This window comes from Petromyzon marinus, chromosome 78 (assembly GCF_048934315.1).
Source record: "Petromyzon marinus isolate PM22_M1 ecotype Great Lakes invasive population chromosome 78, UKy_Petmar_22M1.pri1.0, whole genome shotgun sequence".
Lineage (NCBI taxonomy): Eukaryota > Metazoa > Chordata > Hyperoartia > Petromyzontiformes > Petromyzontidae > Petromyzon > Petromyzon marinus.
This window is the reverse complement of record NC_133744.1, coordinates 5306229-5326156: the sequence shown is the minus strand read 5'-3', so window position 1 is coordinate 5326156 and position 19928 is coordinate 5306229. Positions and strand designations below refer to the sequence as shown.

Sequence of the window (19928 nt, the reverse complement as noted above, 5' to 3'; positions counted from 1 at the left end):
ACTCACCACTCACTCACCACTCACTCACCCACTCACTCACCACTCACTCACTCACCCACTCACTCACCACTCACTCACTCACCACTCACTCACCCACTCACTCGCTCACTCACCCACTCACTCACCCACTCACTCACCACTCACTCACCCACTCACTCACTCACCCCTCACTCACCACCCACTCACTCACCCACTCACCCACCCACCCACTCACCACTCACTCACCACTCGCTCACTCACCACTCGCTCACCAACTCACCCAACCACTTACTCACCACTCACCCACTCACTCTACTCACCCACTCGCTCACCACTCGCTCACCCACTCACTCACCCACTCACTCACCCACTCACTCACTCACCACTCGCTCACCACTCACTCACCCACTCACCCACCCATCCACTCACTCACCACTCACTCGCTCACCACCCGCTCACCACTCGCTCACCACTCACTTGCTCACCACTCACTCACCACTCGCTCACCACTCACTCGCTCACCACTCGCTCACCACTCACTCACCACTCGCTCACCACTCACCCACCCATCACTCACTCACCCACTCACTCACCCATCACTCACCCATCACTCACCCATCACTCACTCACCCACTCACCCATCACTCACTCACCCATCACTCACTCACCCATCACTCACCCATCACTCACCCATCACTCACTCACCCATCACTCACCCATCACTCACCCATCACTCACCCATCACTCACCCATCACTCACCCATCACCCACTCACCCATCATTCACCCATCACTCACCCATCACCCACTCACCCATCATTCACCCATCCATCACTCATTAATATGGCTCATCAATCTCACTCATTAATATCACACGATGGTCTTGTCAGTGAGGTTCACGATGGCCGTGATGCTGATGATGCTGATGATGATGATGCTGATGATGATGGTGACGATTATGATGATTCTGATGATGATGCTGACGATGCTGTTACTGATGCCTGCGTTGATTGTGATTATCAATTTGAGTTGATAGTGGTGCAAATGATGATGATGATTCTGATGATGATAAAGCTGCTGCTGATGATGCTGATGGTGACGATGCTGCTGATTGTTTTCACAGATTCAGACCGTTTGTTCCTCATATACCATTCGACTATCACTTGGTGAGTGACCGGGTCTCAATATCTAGTAGAGACTCAGGGTATAGTAGAGACTCAGGGTGTAGTAGAGACTCAGGGTGTAGTAGAGACTCAGGGTGTAGTAGAGACTCAGGGTGTAGTAGAGACTCAGGGTGTAGCAGAGACTCAGGGTGTAGTAGAGACTCAGGGTCTAGTAGAGACTCAGGGTGTAGTAGAGACTCAGGGTGTAGCAGAGACTCAGGCTGTAGTAGAGACTCAGGGTCTAGTAGAGACTCAGGGTGTAGTAGAGACTCAGGGTGTAGTAGAGACTCAGGATGTAGTAGAGACTCAGGGTGTAGCAGAGACTCAGGGTGTAGTAGAGACTCAGGGTGTAGCAGAGACTCAGGGTGTAGTAGAGACTCAGGGTGTAGTAGAAACTCAGGGTGTAGTAGAGACTCAGGGTGTAGTAGAGACTCAGGGTGTAGTAGAGACTCAGGGTGTAGTAGAGACTCAGGGTGTAGCAGAGACTCAGGGTCTAGTAGAGACTCAGGGTCTAGTAGAGACTCGGGGTGTAGTAGAGACTCAGGGTCTAGAGACTCGGGGTGTAGTAGAGACTCGGGGTGACTCAGGGTGTAGTAGAGACTCAGGGTGCAGCAGAGACTCAGGGTGTAGTAGAGACTCAGGGGGTAGTAGAGACTCAGGGTGTAGTAGAGACTCGGGGTGTAGTAGAGACTCAGGGTGTAGTAGAGACTCAGGGTGTAGTAGAGACTCAGGGTGTAGTAGAGACTCAGGGTGTAGTGGAGACTCATGGTGTAGTAGAGACTCAGGGTGTAGTAGAGACTCGGGGTGTAGTAGAGACTCAGGGTGTAGTAGAGACTCAGGGTGTAGTAGAAACTCAGGGTGTAGTAGAGACTCAGGGTGTAGTAGAGACTCAGGGTGTAGTAGAGACTCAGGGTGTAGTAGAGACTCAGGGTGTAGTAGAGACTCAGGGTGTAGTAGAGACTCAGGGTGTAGTAGAGACTCAGGGTCTAGTAGAGACTCAGGGTGTTGTAGAGACTCAGTGTGGTAGTGGTACAGTGTGGTTGTTGCGGTACAGTGTGGTGGTGGTACAGTGTAGTTGTTGTGGTACAGTGTGGTGGTGGTACAGTGTGGTTGTTGTGGTGTTAGTTGGAGGTGGTAGTGGTACAGTGTGGAGGTGGTAGTGGTACAGTGTGGTGGTGGTGGTACAGTGTGGTGGTGGTACAGTGTGGTGGTGGTACAGTGTGGCAGTGGTACAGTGTGGTTGTTGTTGTGGTACAGTGTGGTACGGTGTGGTTGTTGTGGTACAGTGTGGTGGTGGTACAGTGTTGTACGGTGTGGTGGTTGTTGTTGTGGTACAGTGTGGTTGTTGTTGTGGTACAGTGTGGTACGGTGTGGTTGTTGTTGTGGTACAGTGTGGTACAGTGTGGTTGTTGTGGTACAGTGTGGTACGGTGTGGTTGTTGTTGTGGTACAGTGTGGTGCAGTGTGGTGGTTGTTGTGGTACAGTGTGGTACGGTGTGGTTGTTGTGGTACAGTGTGGTACAGTGTGGTTGTTGTGGTACAGTGTGGTACAGTGTGGTTGTTGTTGTGGTACAGTGTGGTACGGTGTGGTTGTTGTGGTACAGTGTGGTTGTTGTTGTGGTACAGTGTGGTTGTTGTGGTACAGTGTGGTTGTTGTTGTTGTGGTACAGTGCGAGGTTGCGTTCCCGCGTGTCAAGCCGGCTCCGGACGACAATGCCTTCAGCGAGGCGCTGGTCAAGCGCAACCAGGAGCTGACGCCGTCCGCTAGCGAGCAGGTCCAGCAACACCATCATCACTACCATCACCATCACCGCCACTACCATCATCACCACCATCACCACTACTATCATCATCATCACCACCATCACCACCAGGCGCTGGTCAAGCGCAACCAGGAGCTGACGCCGTCCGCTAGCGAGCAGGTCCACCATCATCACTAACACCATCATCACCACCATCACCACTACTATCATCACCTCCACCACCATCACCACCATCACTAGCATCACCATCACCACCATCACCACCAAGCGCAACCAGGAGCTCACCCCTTCCTCTAGCGAGCAGGTCCAGCAACACCACCATCATCACCACCATCACCACCATCACCACGACTATCATCACCTCCACCACCATCACCACCACCACTAGCATCACCATCACCATCACCACCACCATCACCACCACCATCACCACCACTACTATCATCACCTCCACCACCACCACCACTACTACCACCACCATCACCACCACCACCACTACCACCACCATCATCACCACCATCACCACCAGGCGCTGGTCAAGCGCAACCAGGAGCTCACCCCTTCCGCTAGCGAGCAGGTCCACCATCGTCACTAACACCATCATCACTACTACCACTAGCAACACTACCACCATCATCACCACCATCATCACCACCACTACCACCACCATCACCAACACCACCACCACCACCATCACCACCATCACCATCACCACCATCACCACCATCACCACCATCACCACCACCACCATCACCACCATCATCACCACCACCACCACCACCACCATCACCACCACCATCACCACCATCACCACCACCACCACCATCACCACCACCACCACCATCACCATCACCACCACCACCACCATCACCACCACCACCATCACCACCACCATCACCACCATCACCATCACTACCATCACCACCACCACCATCACCACCATCACCATCACCACCATCACCACCACCACCATCACCACCACCATCACCACCATCACCACCACCACCATCATCACCACCACCATCACCACCATCACCACCACCACCATCACCACCATCACCACCACCACCACCATCACCACCACCACCACCACCACCACCATCACCACCACCATCACCACCACCATCACCACCATCACCATCACCACCATCACCACCACCACCACCACCATCACCACCATCACCACCACCACCATCACCACCACCACCACCATCACCACCACCATCACCACCACCATCACCACCACCATCACCATCACCACCATCACCACCACCACCATCACCACCACCATCACCACCACCACCACCATCACCACCACCATCACCACCACCACCATCACCACCACCACCACCATCACCACCACCACCATCACCACCACCACCACCATCACCACCACCATCACCACCACCATCATCACCACCATCACCACCACCACCATCACCACCATCACCATCACTACCATCACCACCACCACCATCACCACCACCACCACCATCACCACCATCACCACCACCACCATCACCACCACCACCATCACCACCACCACCATCACCATCACCACCACCATCACCACCACCATCACCACCACCATCACCATCACCACCATCACCATCACCACCACCATCACCACCACCATCACCATCACCACCACCATCACCATCACCACCACCATCACCACCACCATCACCACCACCACCACCATCACCACCATCACCACCACCACCATCACCACCACCACCACCACCATCACCACCACCACCATCACCACCACTACCATCACCACCACCATCATCACCACCACCATCACCACCACCATCACCACCATCACCACCATCACCACCACCACCACCATCACCACCACCATCATCACCACCACCACCACCATCACCACCACCATCACCACCACCATCATCACCACCATCACCACCACCACCATCACCACCATCACCACCATCACCACCACCACCACCATCACCACCACCACCATCACCACCACCACCATCACCACCACCATCACCATCACCACCACCACCATCACCACCACCATCACCACTACCATCACCACCACCATCACCACCATCACCATCACCACCACCATCACCACCACCATCACCATCACCACCACCATCACCACCACCACCACCATCACCACCACCATCACCACCACCACCATCACCACCACCATCACCACCACCACCACCACCACCATCACCACCACCACCACCATCACCACCACCACCACTACCATCACCACCACCATCATCACCACCACCATCACCACCACCATCACCACCATCACCACCATCACCACCACCACCATCACCACCACCACCACCACCATCACCACCACCACCATCACCACCACCACCATCACCACCACCATCACCACCACCATCACCACCACCATCACCATCACCACCACCATCACCATCACCACCACCACCATCACCATCACCACCACCATCACCACCACCACCATCACCACCACCACCACCACCACCATCACCACCATCACCACCACCACCATCACCACCACCACCACCATCACCACCATCACCATCACCACCACCATCACTACCACCATCACCACCACCATCACCACCATCACCACCACCATCACCACCACCATCACCACCACCACCATCACCACCACCATCACCACCACCACCATCACCACCACCACCATCACCACCACCACCACCATCACCACCACCACCACCACTACCATCACCACCACCACCACCACCATCACCACCACCACTACCATCACCACCACCATCATCACCACCACCATCACCACCACCACCATCACCACCATCACCACCACCATCACCACCACCATCACCACCTCCACCACCATCACCACCACCATCACCACCACCATCACCATCACCGCTGGTTGATGTCTCCGCTGTGCCTCAATGCAGGCGGCCATGTTGGCACTCGTCACCAAGATCAGCGGCGTCATCGAGAACCTCATTGTGGCTCCTGGCACATTTGAAGTGGTGAGAGACACGGGGAGAGAGAGAGACACGGGGAGAGAGACACGGGGAGAGAGAGAGAGAGACACGGGGACAGACACGGGGAGAGAGACGCGGGGAGAGAGAGAGAGACACGGGGAGAGAGAGAGAGACACGGGGAGAGAGACACGGGGAGAGAGAGACACGGGGAGAGAGACACGGGGAGAGAGAGACACGGAGAGAGAGACACGGGGAGAGAGAGACACGGGGAGAGAGAGACACGGGGAGAGAGAGACACGGGGAGAGAGAGACACGGGGAGAGAGAGAGACACGGGGAGAGAGAGAGACACTGGGGGAGAGACACTGGGGGAGAGAGACACTGGGGGAGAGAGACACGGGGAGAGAGAGACACGGCGATTACAATCGCGATGATTGTAATCACGACGATTGTGACCACGACGATTGTAATCACGATGATTGTAACCACGATGATTGTAATCACGATTGTAACCACGGTGATTGCGATCACGTTTCCACGCGTCAGCAAATTGACGAGGTGCGTCAGGTGGGATCCTACAAGAAGGGGACGATGATGGCCGGCAGAAACGTCGCAGACGTAGTGGTCATCCTCAAGATCCTACCTACACGTGAGTCAACATCATCAACATCATCAACAACATCAACAACATCACCATCACTACCACCATCACTACCACCATCACTACCACCATCACCACCATCACTACCACCAGCTAGACGTAGTGGTCATCCTCAAGATCCTACCTACACGTGAGTCAACATCAACAACATCAACATCACTACCACTACCATCACTACTACCATCACTACCACCATCACTACTACCACCATCACTACCACCATCACTACCACCATCACTACCACCACCATCACTATCACCAGGTAGACGTAGTGGTCATCCTCAAGATCCTACCTACACGTGAGTCAACATCATCAACATCATCATCAGCAACATCACTAACATCACTACCATCACCACCATCACACTCACATCATCACTACCATCACTACCACCAGGAAGACGTAGTGGTCATCCTCAAGATCCTACCTACACGTGAGTCAACAACATCAACATCATCAACAACACTACCACTACCATCACTACCACCATCACTACCACCACCATCACTACCACCACCATCACTACCACCATCACTACCACCAGGAAGACGTAGTGGTCATCCTCAAGATCCTACCTACACGTGAGTCAACATCATCAACATCAACATCAACAACATCACCATCACTACCACCATCACCACCATCACTATCATCACTACCATCACTATCACCATCACTACCACCATCACTACCACCAGGTAGACGTAGTGGTCATCCTCAAGATCCTACCTACACGTGAGTCAACATCATCAACATCAACATCACCATCACTACCACCATCACTACCACCATCACTACCACCATCACTACCACCATCACTACCAACACTACCACCATCACTATCATCACCACCATCACTACCACCAGATAGACGTAGTGGTCATCCTCAAGATCCTACCTACACGTGAGTCACAACAACATCAACAACATCAACATCAACAACACTATCACTACCATCATCACTACCACCATCACTACCACCACCATCACTACCATCACTACCACTACCATCACTACCACCATCACTACTACCATCACTACCACCACCATCACTACCACCATCACTACCACCACCATCACCACCACCATCACTACCTCCATCACTACCACCATCACTACCACCAGGAAGACGTAGTGGTCATCCTCAAGATCCTACCTACACGTGAGTCAACATCATCAACATCAACAACATCACTACCATCACTACCATCACTACCACCACAATCACTATCACCAGCTAGACGTAGTGGTCATCCTCAAGATCCTACCTACACGTGAGTCAACATCATCAACATCATCATCACCATCACTACCACCATCACTACCACCATCACTACCATCACTACCAACACCATCACTATCACCAGGTAAACGTAGTGGTCATCCTCAAGATCCTACCTACACGTGAGTCAACATCATCAACATCAACAACATCACCATCACTACCACCATCACCACCATCACTATCATCACTACCATCACTATCACCATCACTACCACCATCACTACCACCAGCTAGACGTAGTGGTCATCCTCAAGATCCTACCTGCACGTGAGTCAACATCATCAACATCATCATCACCATCACTACCACCATCACTACCACCATCACTACTACCACTACCACCAGGTATACGTAGTGGTCATCCTCAAGATCCTACCTACACGTGAGTCAACATCATCAACATCATCAACAACAACATCATCACTACCACCATCACTACCAACACTACCATCACTACCACCATCACCACTACCATCACTATCACCATCACTACCACCATCACTACCAACACTACCATCACTACCACCATCACTACCACCATCACTACCATCACTACCACCATCACTACCAACACTACCATCACTACCACCATCACCACTACCATCACTACCACCATCACTACCACCATCACTACCATCACTATCACCAGGTAAACGTAGTGGTCATCCTCAAGATCCTACCTACACGTGAGTCAACATCATCAACAACAACATCATCATCACTATCACTACTACCACTACCACCATCACTACCATCACCACCATCACACTCACATCATCACTACCATCACTACCACCAGCTAGACGTAGTGGTCATCCTCAAGATCCTACCTACACGTGAGTCAACATCATCAACATCATCAACAACATCACCATCACTACCACCATCACCACCATCACTATCATCACTACCATCACTATCACCATCACTACCACCATCACTACCACCACCATCACTATCACCAGCTAGACGTAGTGGTCATCCTCAAGATCCTACCTACACGTGAGTCACAACAACATCAACATCAACAACATCAACATCACTACCATCACTACCACCATCACTATCACCATCACCACCATCACTACCACCATCACTACCATCACTATCACCAGGAAGACGTAGTGGTCATCCTCAAGATCCTACCTACACGTGAGTCAACATCATCAACATCAACATCACTACCACTACCATCACTACCACCACCATCACTACCACCATCACTACCACCATCACTACCACCATCACTACCACCATCACTACCACCATCACTACCACTACCATCACTACCACCATCACTACCACCATCACTACCATCACTACCACCATCACTACCATCACTACCACCATCACTACCATCACTACCACCATCACTACCACCATCACTACCACCATCACTACCACCACTATCACTACCACCATCACTACCATCACTACCACCATCACTACCATCACTACCACCATCAGTACCATCACTACCACCATCACTACCACCATCACTACCACCATCACTACCACCATCACTACCACCATCACTATCACCATCACTACCATCACTACCACCATCACTACCACCATCACTACCACCATCACTATCACCATCACCACCATCACTACCACCATCACTACCACCATCACTACCACTACCATCACTACCACCATCACTACCACCATCACTACCATCACTACCACCATCACTACCATCACTACCACCATCACTACCATCACTACCACCATCACTACCACCATCACTACCACCATCACTACCACCACTATCACTACCACCATCACTACCATCACTACCACCATCACTACCATCACTACCACCATCAGTACCATCACTACCACCATCACTACCACCATCACTACCACCATCACTACCACCATCACTACCACCATCACTATCACCATCACTACCATCACTACCACCATCACTACCACCATCACTACCACCATCACTATCACCATCACCACCATCACTACCACCATCACTACCACCATCACTACCAACACTACCATCACCACCATCACTACCACCATCACTACCACCATCACTACCACCATCACTACCACCATCACTACCACCAGGAAGACGTAGTGGTCATCCTCAAGATCCTACCTACACGTGAGTCAACATCATCAACATCAACATCAACAACATCACCATCACTACCACCATCACCACCATCACTATCATCACTACCATCACTATCACCATCACTACCACCATCACTACCACCAGGTAGACGTAGTGGTCATCCTCAAGATCCTACCTACACGTGAGTCAACATCATCAACATCAACATCACCATCACTACCACCATCACTACCACCATCACTACCACCATCACTACCACCATCACTACCAACACTACCACCAGCACTATCATCACCACCATCACTACCACCAGATAGACGTAGTGGTCATCCTCAAGATCCTACCTACACGTGAGTCACAACAACATCAACAACATCAACATCAACAACACTATCACTACCATCATCACTACCACCATCACTACCACCACCATCACTACCATCACTACCACTACCATCACTACCACCATCACTACTACCATCACTACCACCACCATCACTACCACCATCACTACCACCACCATCACCACCACCATCACTACCTCCATCACTACCACCATCACTACCACCAGGAAGACGTAGTGGTCATCCTCAAGATCCTACCTACACGTGAGTCAACATCATCAACATCAACAACATCACTACCATCACTACCATCACTACCACCACCATCACTATCACCAGCTAGACGTAGTGGTCATCCTCAAGATCCTACCTACACGTGAGTCAACATCATCAACATCATCATCACCATCACTACCACCATCACTACCACCATCACTACCATCACTACCAACACCATCACTATCACCAGGTAAACGTAGTGGTCATCCTCAAGATCCTACCTACACGTGAGTCAACATCATCAACATCAACAACATCACCATCACTACCACCATCACCACCATCACTATCATCACTACCATCACTATCACCATCACTACCACCATCACTACCACCAGCTAGACGTAGTGGTCATCCTCAAGATCCTACCTACACGTGAGTCAACATCATCAACATCATCATCACCATCACTACCACCATCACTACCACCATCACTACCACCACTACCACTACCACCAGGTATACGTAGTGGTCATCCTCAAGATCCTACCTACACGTGAGTCAACATCATCAACATCATCAACAACAACATCATCACTACCACCATCACTACCACCATCACTACCAACACTACCATCACTACCACCATCACCACTACCATCACTATCACCATCACTACCACCATCACTACCAACACTACCATCACTACCACCATCACTACCACCATCACTACCATCACTACCACCATCACTACCAACACTACCATCACTACCACCATCACCACTACCATCACTACCACCATCACTACCACCATCACTACCATCACTATCACCAGGTAAACGTAGTGGTCATCCTCAAGATCCTACCTACACGTGAGTCAACATCATCAACAACAACATCATCATCACTATCACTACTACCACTACCACCATCACTACCATCACCACCATCACACTCACATCATCACTACCATCACTACCACCAGCTAGACGTAGTGGTCATCCTCAAGATCCTACCTACACGTGAGTCAACATCATCAACATCATCAACAACATCACCATCACTACCACCATCACCACCATCACTATCATCACTACCATCACTATCACCATCACTACCACCATCACTACCACCACCATCACTATCACCAGCTAGACGTAGTGGTCATCCTCAAGATCCTACCTACACGTGAGTCACAACAACATCAACATCAACAACATCAACATCACTACCATCACTACCACCATCACTATCACCATCACCACCATCACTACCACCATCACTACCATCACTATCACCAGGAAGACGTAGTGGTCATCCTCAAGATCCTACCTACACGTGAGTCAACATCATCAACATCAACATCACTACCACTACCATCACTACCACCACCATCACTACCACCATCACTACCACCATCACTACCACTACCATCACTACCACCATCACTACCACCATCACTACCACCATCACTACCACTACCATCACTACCACCATCACTACCACCATCACTACCATCACTACCACCATCACTACCATCACTACCACCATCACTACCATCACTACCACCATCACTACCACCATCACTACCACCACTATCACTACCACCATCACTACCATCACTACCACCATCACTACCATCACTACCACCATCAGTACCATCACTACCACCATCACTACCACCATCACTACCACCATCACTACCACCATCACTACCACCATCACTATCACCATCACTACCATCACTACCACCATCACTACCACCATCACTACCACCATCACTATCACCATCACCACCATCACTACCACCATCACTACCACCATCACTACCAACACTACCATCACCACCATCACTACCACCATCACTACCACCATCACTACCACCATCACTACCACCATCACTACCACCAGGTATACGTAGTGGTCATCTTCAAGATCCTACCTACACGTGAGTCATCAACATCATCAACAACATCAACATCATCAACAACAATAACACTACCATCACTACCATCACTATCACCATCACTACCATCACTACCATCACTATCACCATCACTACCATCACTACCACCATCACTACCATCACTACCATCACTATCAACATCACTACCACTACCATCACTACCACCATCACTACCATCACTATCACCATCACTACCATCACTATCACCATCACTATCACCATCACTACCACCATCACTACCATCACTATCACCATCACTATCACCATCACTAACATCACTACCACCATCACTATCACCATCACTACCACCATCACTATCACCATCACTATCACCATCACTACCACCATCACTACCACCATCACTAACATCACTACCACCATCACTACCACCATCACTACCATCACTACCACCATCACTATCACCAGGTAGACGTAGTGGTCATCCTCAAGATCCTACCTACACGTGAGTCACAACAACATCAACAACAACACTACCACCACTACCATCACCATCACTACCACCATCACTATCACTACCATCACCACCACCACCATCACCACCACCATCACCACCATCACCACCATCACCACCACCATCACCACCATCACCACCATCATCACCACCACCACCATCACCACCATCACCACCACCACCACCACCATCATCACCATCACCACCACCATCACCACTACCATCATCACCACCAACACCACCATCACCACCATCACCACCACCACCATCACCACCACCATCACCACCATCATCACCACTACCACCACCACCATCACCACCAACACCACCATCACTACCACCATCACTACCACCACCACCATCACTACCATCACCATCACCCACGATGTGTGTGTGGTGATGGTGGTAGTGATGATGATGTGTGTGTGGTGATGGTGGTAGTAGTGATGTTGTTGTTGTGTGTGTGGTGATGATAGTAGTGATGATGTTGATGATGTGTGTGTGGTGATGATAGTAGTGATGTTGATGATGTTGTGTGTGTGGTGATGGTAGTAGTGATGATGTTGATGATGTTGTGTGTGTGGTGATGGTGGTAGTGATGTTGTTGATGATGTTGTGTGTGGGGTGATGGTGGTAGTGATGTTGTTGATGATGTTTGTGTGGTGATGGTGGTAGTGATCTTGATGATGTGTGTGTGGTGATGGTAGTAGTGATGATGTTGATGATGTTGTGTGTGTGTGGTGGTGATGTTGTTGATAATGTTGATAATGTTGTGTGTGGTGATGATAGTAGTAATGTTGTTGATGATGTTGTGTGGTGATGGTAGTAGTGATGTTGTTGATGATGTGTGTGTGGTGATGGTGGTAGTGATGATGTTGATGTTGTGTGTGGTGATGGTAGTAGTGATGTTGTTGATGATGTTGTGTGTGTGGTGATGGTGGTAGTGATGATGTTGATGTTGTGTGTGTGGTGATGGTGGTAGTGATGTTGTTGATGTTTGTGTGTGTGGTGATGGTAGTAGTGATGTTGTTGTTGATGATGTGTGTGGTGATGGTGGTAGTGATGTTGTTGATGTTGTGTGTGTGGTGATGGTGGTAGTGATGTTGTTGATGTTGTGTGTGTGGTGATGGTGGTAGTGATGATGTTGATGATGTGTGTGGTGATGGTAGTAGTGATGTTGTTGATGTTGTGTGTGTGTGGTGATGGTGGTAGTGATGATGATGTGTGTGTGGTGATGATAGTAGTAATGTTGTTGATGATGTGCGTGGTGATGGTAGTAGTGATGTTGTTGATGATGTGTGTGTGGTGATGGTGGTAGTGATGATGTTGATGATGTGTGTGTGTGGTGATGGTAGTAGTGATGTTGTTGATGATGTTGTGTGTGTGGTGATGGTAGTAGTGATGTTGTTGATGATGTTGTGTGTGGTGATGGTGGTAGTGATGTTGTTGATGTGTGTGTGGTGATGGTGGTAGTGATGTTGTTGATGATGTTGTGTGTGTGGTGATGGTGGTAGTGATGTTGTTGATGTTGTGTGTGTGGTGATGGTGGTAGTGATGTTGTGTGTGTGGTGATGGCAGTAGTGATGTTGTTGATGATGATGTGTGTGGTGATGGTAGTAGTGATGTTGTTGATGATGTTGTGTGTGTGGTGATGGTGGTAGTGATGATGTTGATGATGTGTGTGTGGTGATGGTGGTAGTGATGTTGTTGATGATGTGTGTGTGGTGATGGTAGTAGTGATGTTGTTGATGATGTTGTGTGTGTGGTGATGGTGGTAGTGATGTTGTTGATGATGTTGTGTGTGTGGTGATGGTGGTAGTGATGATGTTGATGATGTTTTGTGTGTGGTGATGGTAGTAGTGATGTTGTTGATGATGTTGTGTGTGTGGTGATGGTAGTAGTGATGTTGTTGATGATGTTGTTGTGTGGTGATGGTAGTAGTGATGTTGTTGATGTTGTGTGTGTGGTGATGGTAGTAGTGATGTTGTTGATGTTGTGTGTGTGGTGATGGTGGTAGTGATGTTGTTGATGTGTGTGTGGTGATGGTGGTAGTGATGTTGTTGATGTTGTGTGTGTGGTGATGGTAGTAGTGATGTTGTTGATGTTGTTGTGTGTGTGGTGATGGTGGTAGTGATGTTGTGTGTGTGGTGATGGTAGTAGTGATGTTGTTGTTGATGATGTGTGTGTGGTGATGGTGGTAGTGATGTTGTTGATGGTGGTAGTGATGTTGTGTGTGTGGTGATGGTGGTAGTGATGTTGTTGATGTTGTGTGTGTGTGGTGATTGCAGTAGTGATGTTGTTGATGATGTGTGTGTGTGTGGTGATGGTGGTAGTGATGATGTTGATGATGTTGTGTGTGTGGTGATGGTGGTAGTGATGTTGTGTGTGTGTTGGTGGTAGTAATGTTGTTGATGATGATGTGTGTGTGGTGATGGTAGTAGTGATGTTGTGTGTGGTGATGATAGTAGTAATCTTGTTGATGATGTTTGTGTGGTGATGGTGGTAGTGATGTTGTTGATGGTGGTAGTGATGTTGTGTGTGTGTGGTGATTGCAGTAGTAATCTTGTTGATGTTGTTGATGTTGTGTGTGCGGTGATGATAGTAGTGATGTTGTTGATGATGTGTGTGTGTGGTGATGGTGGTAGTAATCTTGTTGATGATGTGTGTGTGGTGATGGTGGTAGTGATGTTGTTGATGGTGGTAGTGATGTTGTGTGTGTGGTGATGGTGGTAGTAATCTTGATGTTGTTGTTGTGTGTGTGGTGATGGTGGTAGTGATGATGGTGATGGTGGTAGTGATGATGTTGATGTTGTGTGTGTGTGGTGATTGCAGTAGTAATCTTGTTGTTGTTGATGTTGTTGTTTGTGTGTGTGTGTTGATGGTGGTAGTAATCTTGTTGATGTTGTTTGTGTGTGGTGATTGCAGTAGTAATCTTGTTGTTGTTGATGTTGTTGTTTGTGTGTGTGTGTTGATGGTGGTAGTAATCTTGATGTTGTTGTTGTGTGTGTGTGGTGATTGCAGTAGTAATCTTGTTGTTGTTTGTGTGGCTCTGCGTTGTGTTTTTAGTGGAGGCCGTTTCTGCGCTGGGCTCGAAAATCCTGGAAACTCTGAAGGCTCAAAACGGCAACGAAGGTGAAAAATCACAAACTAGTAACTAGTTTAACTAGTTATACTAGTTAGACTAGTTACTAGTTAGACTAGTAACTAGTCTAGCTAGTTAGACTAGTTACTAGTTAGACTAGTAACTAGTTAGACTAGTAACTAGTTAGACTAGTTACTAGTCTAACTAGTTACTAGTTACTAGTCTTACTAGTTAGACTAGTAACTAGTCTAACTAGTCACTAGTCTAGCTAGTTAGACTAGTAACTAGTTAGACTAGAAACTAGTCTAGCTAGTTACTATTCTAGCTAGTTAAACTAGTAACTAGTCTAGCTAGTTAGACTAGTAACTAGTCTAACTAGTAACTAGTCTAGCTAGTAACTAGTCTAGCTAGTAACTAGTCTAGCTAGTGTCTGTGTGTGACACTGTGTGTATGTAACTGTGTGTGTAACTGTATGGGTGTCTGACTGTGTATGTGTGTGAGACTGGGTGTGTGTAACTGTGGGTGTGTGTAACTGTGTGTGTGTAATTGTGTGTGTCACTGTGTGTGTGTCACTGTGTGTGTCACTGTGTGTGTGTGTGTCACTGTGTGTGTCACTGTGTGTGTGTGTGTCACTGTGTGTGTCACTGTGTGTGTGTGTCACTGTGTGTGTCACTGTGTGTGTGTGTCACTGTGTGTGTCACTGTGTGTGTGTCACTGTGTGTGTGTCACTGTGTGTGTCACTGTGTGTGTGTCACTGTGTGTGTCACTGTGTGTGTGTCACTGTGTGTCACTGTGTGTGTGTCACTGTGTGTGTGTCACTGTGTGTGTGTCACTGTGTGTGTGTCACTGTGTGTGTGTCACTGTGTGTGTGTCACTGTGTGTGTCACTGTGTGTGTCACTGTGTGTGTGTCACTGTGTGTGTCACTGTGTGTGTGTGTCACTGTGTGTGTGTCACTGTGTGTGTCACTGTGTGTGTGTCACTGTGTGTGTCACTGTGTGTGTGTCACTGTGTGTGTGTCACTGTGTGTGTCACACTGTGTGTGTCACTGTGTGTGTCACTGTGTGTGTCACTGTGTGTGTGTGACTGTGTGTGTGTCACTGTGTGTGTGTGTCACTGTGTGTGTCACTGTGTGTGTGTGTCACTGTGTGTGTCACTGTGTGTGTGTCACTGTGTGTGTCACTGTGTGTGTCACTGTGTGTGTCACTGTGTGTGTGTCACTGTGTGTGTCACTGTGTGTGTCACTGTGTGTGTCACTGTGTGTGTGTCACTGTGTGTGTCACTGTGTGTGTCACTGTGTGTGTCACTGTGTGTAGTGTTTACTGTGTGTGTGTCACTGTGTGTGTGTCACTGTGTGTGTCACTGTGTGTGTCACTGTGTGTGTCACTGTGTGTAGTGTTTACTGTGGTCACCACTCCCACGGGGTTCCACGTGGATTCTGACAGTGCCCAGGTCAAGGTGCTTGTCACCACCGTGCCCCCAAACCTTCGCAAGCTGGACCCGGACCTCCACCGTACGCTCACCCTCACGCTCACCCACTCACTCACCCTCACGCTCACCCTCACTCACTCACTCAACCACTCACTCACCCACCCACTCACCCACCCACTCACTCACCCACTCACTCACCCACTCACCCACCCACCCACTCACCCACCCACTCACCCACACGCTCACCCACCCACTCACCCACACGCTCACCCACTCTGTGTGTCTCTGTGTCTCTCTCTGTGTCTCTCTCTGTGTCTCTGTGTCTGTCTCTGTCTCTGTGTCTCTCTGTCTCTGTGTCTCTGTCTCTCTCTGTGTGTCTGTCTCTGTGTCTCTGTGTCTCTGTCTCTCTCTGTGTGTCTGTCTCTGTGTCTCTGTCTCTCTCTCTGTGTCTGTCTCTGTGTCTCTGTGTCTCTGTGTCTGTCTCTCTGTGTCTCTCTGTCTCTCTGTGTCTCTGTCTCTGTGTCTCTGTGTGTCTCTCTCTCTGTGTCTCTCTGTCTCTCTCTCTGTGTCTCTGTGTCTGTCTCTGTGTCTCTGTCTCTCTCTCTGTGTCTCTGTCTCTCTCTCTGTGTCTCTCTCTCTCTGTCTCTCTCTCTGTGTCTCTCTGTCTCTCTCTCTGTGTCTCTGTGTCTGTGTCTGTCTCTGTGTCTCTGTCTCTCTCTCTGTGTCTCTGTGTCTCTGTCTCTCTCTCTGTGTCTCTCTCTCTCTCTGTCTCTCTCTCTGTGTCTCTCTGTCTCTCTCTCTGTGTGTCTGTCTCTGTGTCTCTGTCTCTCTCTCTGTGTCTCTGTGTCTCTGTCTCTCTCTCTGTGTCTCTCTCTCTCTGTCTCTCTCTCTGTGTCTCTCTGTCTCTCTCTCTGTGTCTCTGTGTCTGTGTCTCTCTCTGTGTCTCTGTCTCTCTCTCTGTGTCTCTGTGTCTCTGTCTCTCTCTCTGTGTGTGTCTCTCTTTGTGTCTCTCTCTGTGTCTCTGTGTCTGTCTCTGTCTCTGTGTCTCTCTGTCTCTGTGTCTGTCTCTGTCCGTCTCTGTGTGTCTCTGTGTCTGTCTCTGTGTCTCTGTGTCTCTGTCTCTGTGTCTGTCTCTGTGTGTCTCTGTGTCTGTTTCTGTGTCTCTGTCTCTGTGTCTCTCTGTCTCTGTGTCTCTGTGTCTGTCTCTGTCCGTCTCTGTGTGTCTCTGTGTCTGTCTCTGTGTCTCTGTGTCTGTCTCTGTGTGTCTCTGTGTCTGTCTCTGTGTCTCTCTGTCTCTGTGTCTCTGTGTCTGTCTCTGTGTGTCTCTGTCTCTGTGTCTCTGTCTCTCTCTGTGTGTCTGTCTCTGTGTCTCTGTGTCTCTGTCTCTCTCTGTGTGTCTGTCTCTGTGTCTCTGTCTCTCTCTCTGTGTCTGTCTCTGTGTCTCTGTGTCTGTCTCTCTGTGTCTCTCTGTCTCTCTGTCTCTGTGTCTCTGTGTGTCTCTCTCTCTGTGTCTCTCTGTCTCTCTCTCTGTGTCTCTGTGTCTGTGTCTGTCTCTGTGTCTCTGTCTCTCTCTCTGTGTCTCTGTGTCTCTGTCTCTCTCTCTGTGTCTCTCTGTCTCTCTCTCTGTGTCTCTGTGTCTGTCTCTGTGTCTCTGTCTCTCTCTCTGTGTCTCTGTCTCTCTCTCTGTGTCTCTCTCTCTCTCTGTCTCTCTCTCTGTGTCTCTCTGTCTCTCTCTCTGTGTCTCTGTGTCTGTGTCTGTCTCTGTGTCTCTGTCTCTCTCTCTGTGTCTCTGTGTCTCTGTCTCTCTCTCTGTGTCTCTCTCTCTCTGTCTCTCTCTCTGTGTCTCTCTGTCTCTCTCTCTGTGTCTCTGTGTCTGTGTCTCTCTCTGTGTCTCTGTCTCTCTCTCTGTGTCTCTGTGTCTCTGTCTCTCTCTCTGTGTGTGTCTCTCTTTGTGTCTCTCTCTGTGTCTCTCTCTGTGTCTCTGTGTCTGCAGTCGACATCAAGGTGCTGCAGGCTGCATTGGCTGCCATCAGACACTCTCGCTGGTTTGAGGAAAATGCCTCTCACTCATCGTGAGTGACACACACACAGTGACACACACACAGTGACACACACACAGTGACACACACAGTGACACACACAGTGACACACACACACACACAGACACACACAGTGACACACACACAGATATACACACAGTGACACACACAGTGACACAGACACACACACACAGTGACACACACACAGTGACACACACACAGTGACACAGACACACACACAGTGACACACAGTGACACACACAGTGACACACAGTGACACACACACACAGTGACACACACACACAGTGACACACACAGTGACACACACACACAGTGACACACACAGTGACACACACACACAGACACACACACAGTGACACACAGTGACACACACACAGACAGACACACACAGACACACACAGACAGACACACACACACAGTGACACATACACAGTGACACACACACACAGA

General features: G+C 49.4%; 1 protein-coding gene across 1 annotated transcript in view; it reads left to right on the top strand.

Annotated features, from left to right (window-relative positions):
- Positions 1-1107: 1107 nt before the first annotated feature.
- LOC142907384 (interleukin enhancer-binding factor 2 homolog) overlaps positions 1108-19928 on the top strand; it is a 60853-nt gene continuing 42032 nt past the window's right edge. The window contains exons 1-7 of the mRNA XM_076056865.1: positions 1108-1144; positions 2811-2915; positions 5831-5908; positions 6408-6510; positions 15974-16039; positions 17384-17500; positions 19412-19490. Of these exons, the coding sequence (XP_075912980.1) occupies positions 5837-5908; positions 6408-6510; positions 15974-16039; positions 17384-17500; positions 19412-19490 (437 nt within the window). The 5' untranslated portion in view covers positions 1108-1144; positions 2811-2915; positions 5831-5836. The remainder of the gene's footprint in view (positions 1145-2810; positions 2916-5830; positions 5909-6407; positions 6511-15973; positions 16040-17383; positions 17501-19411; positions 19491-19928) is intronic.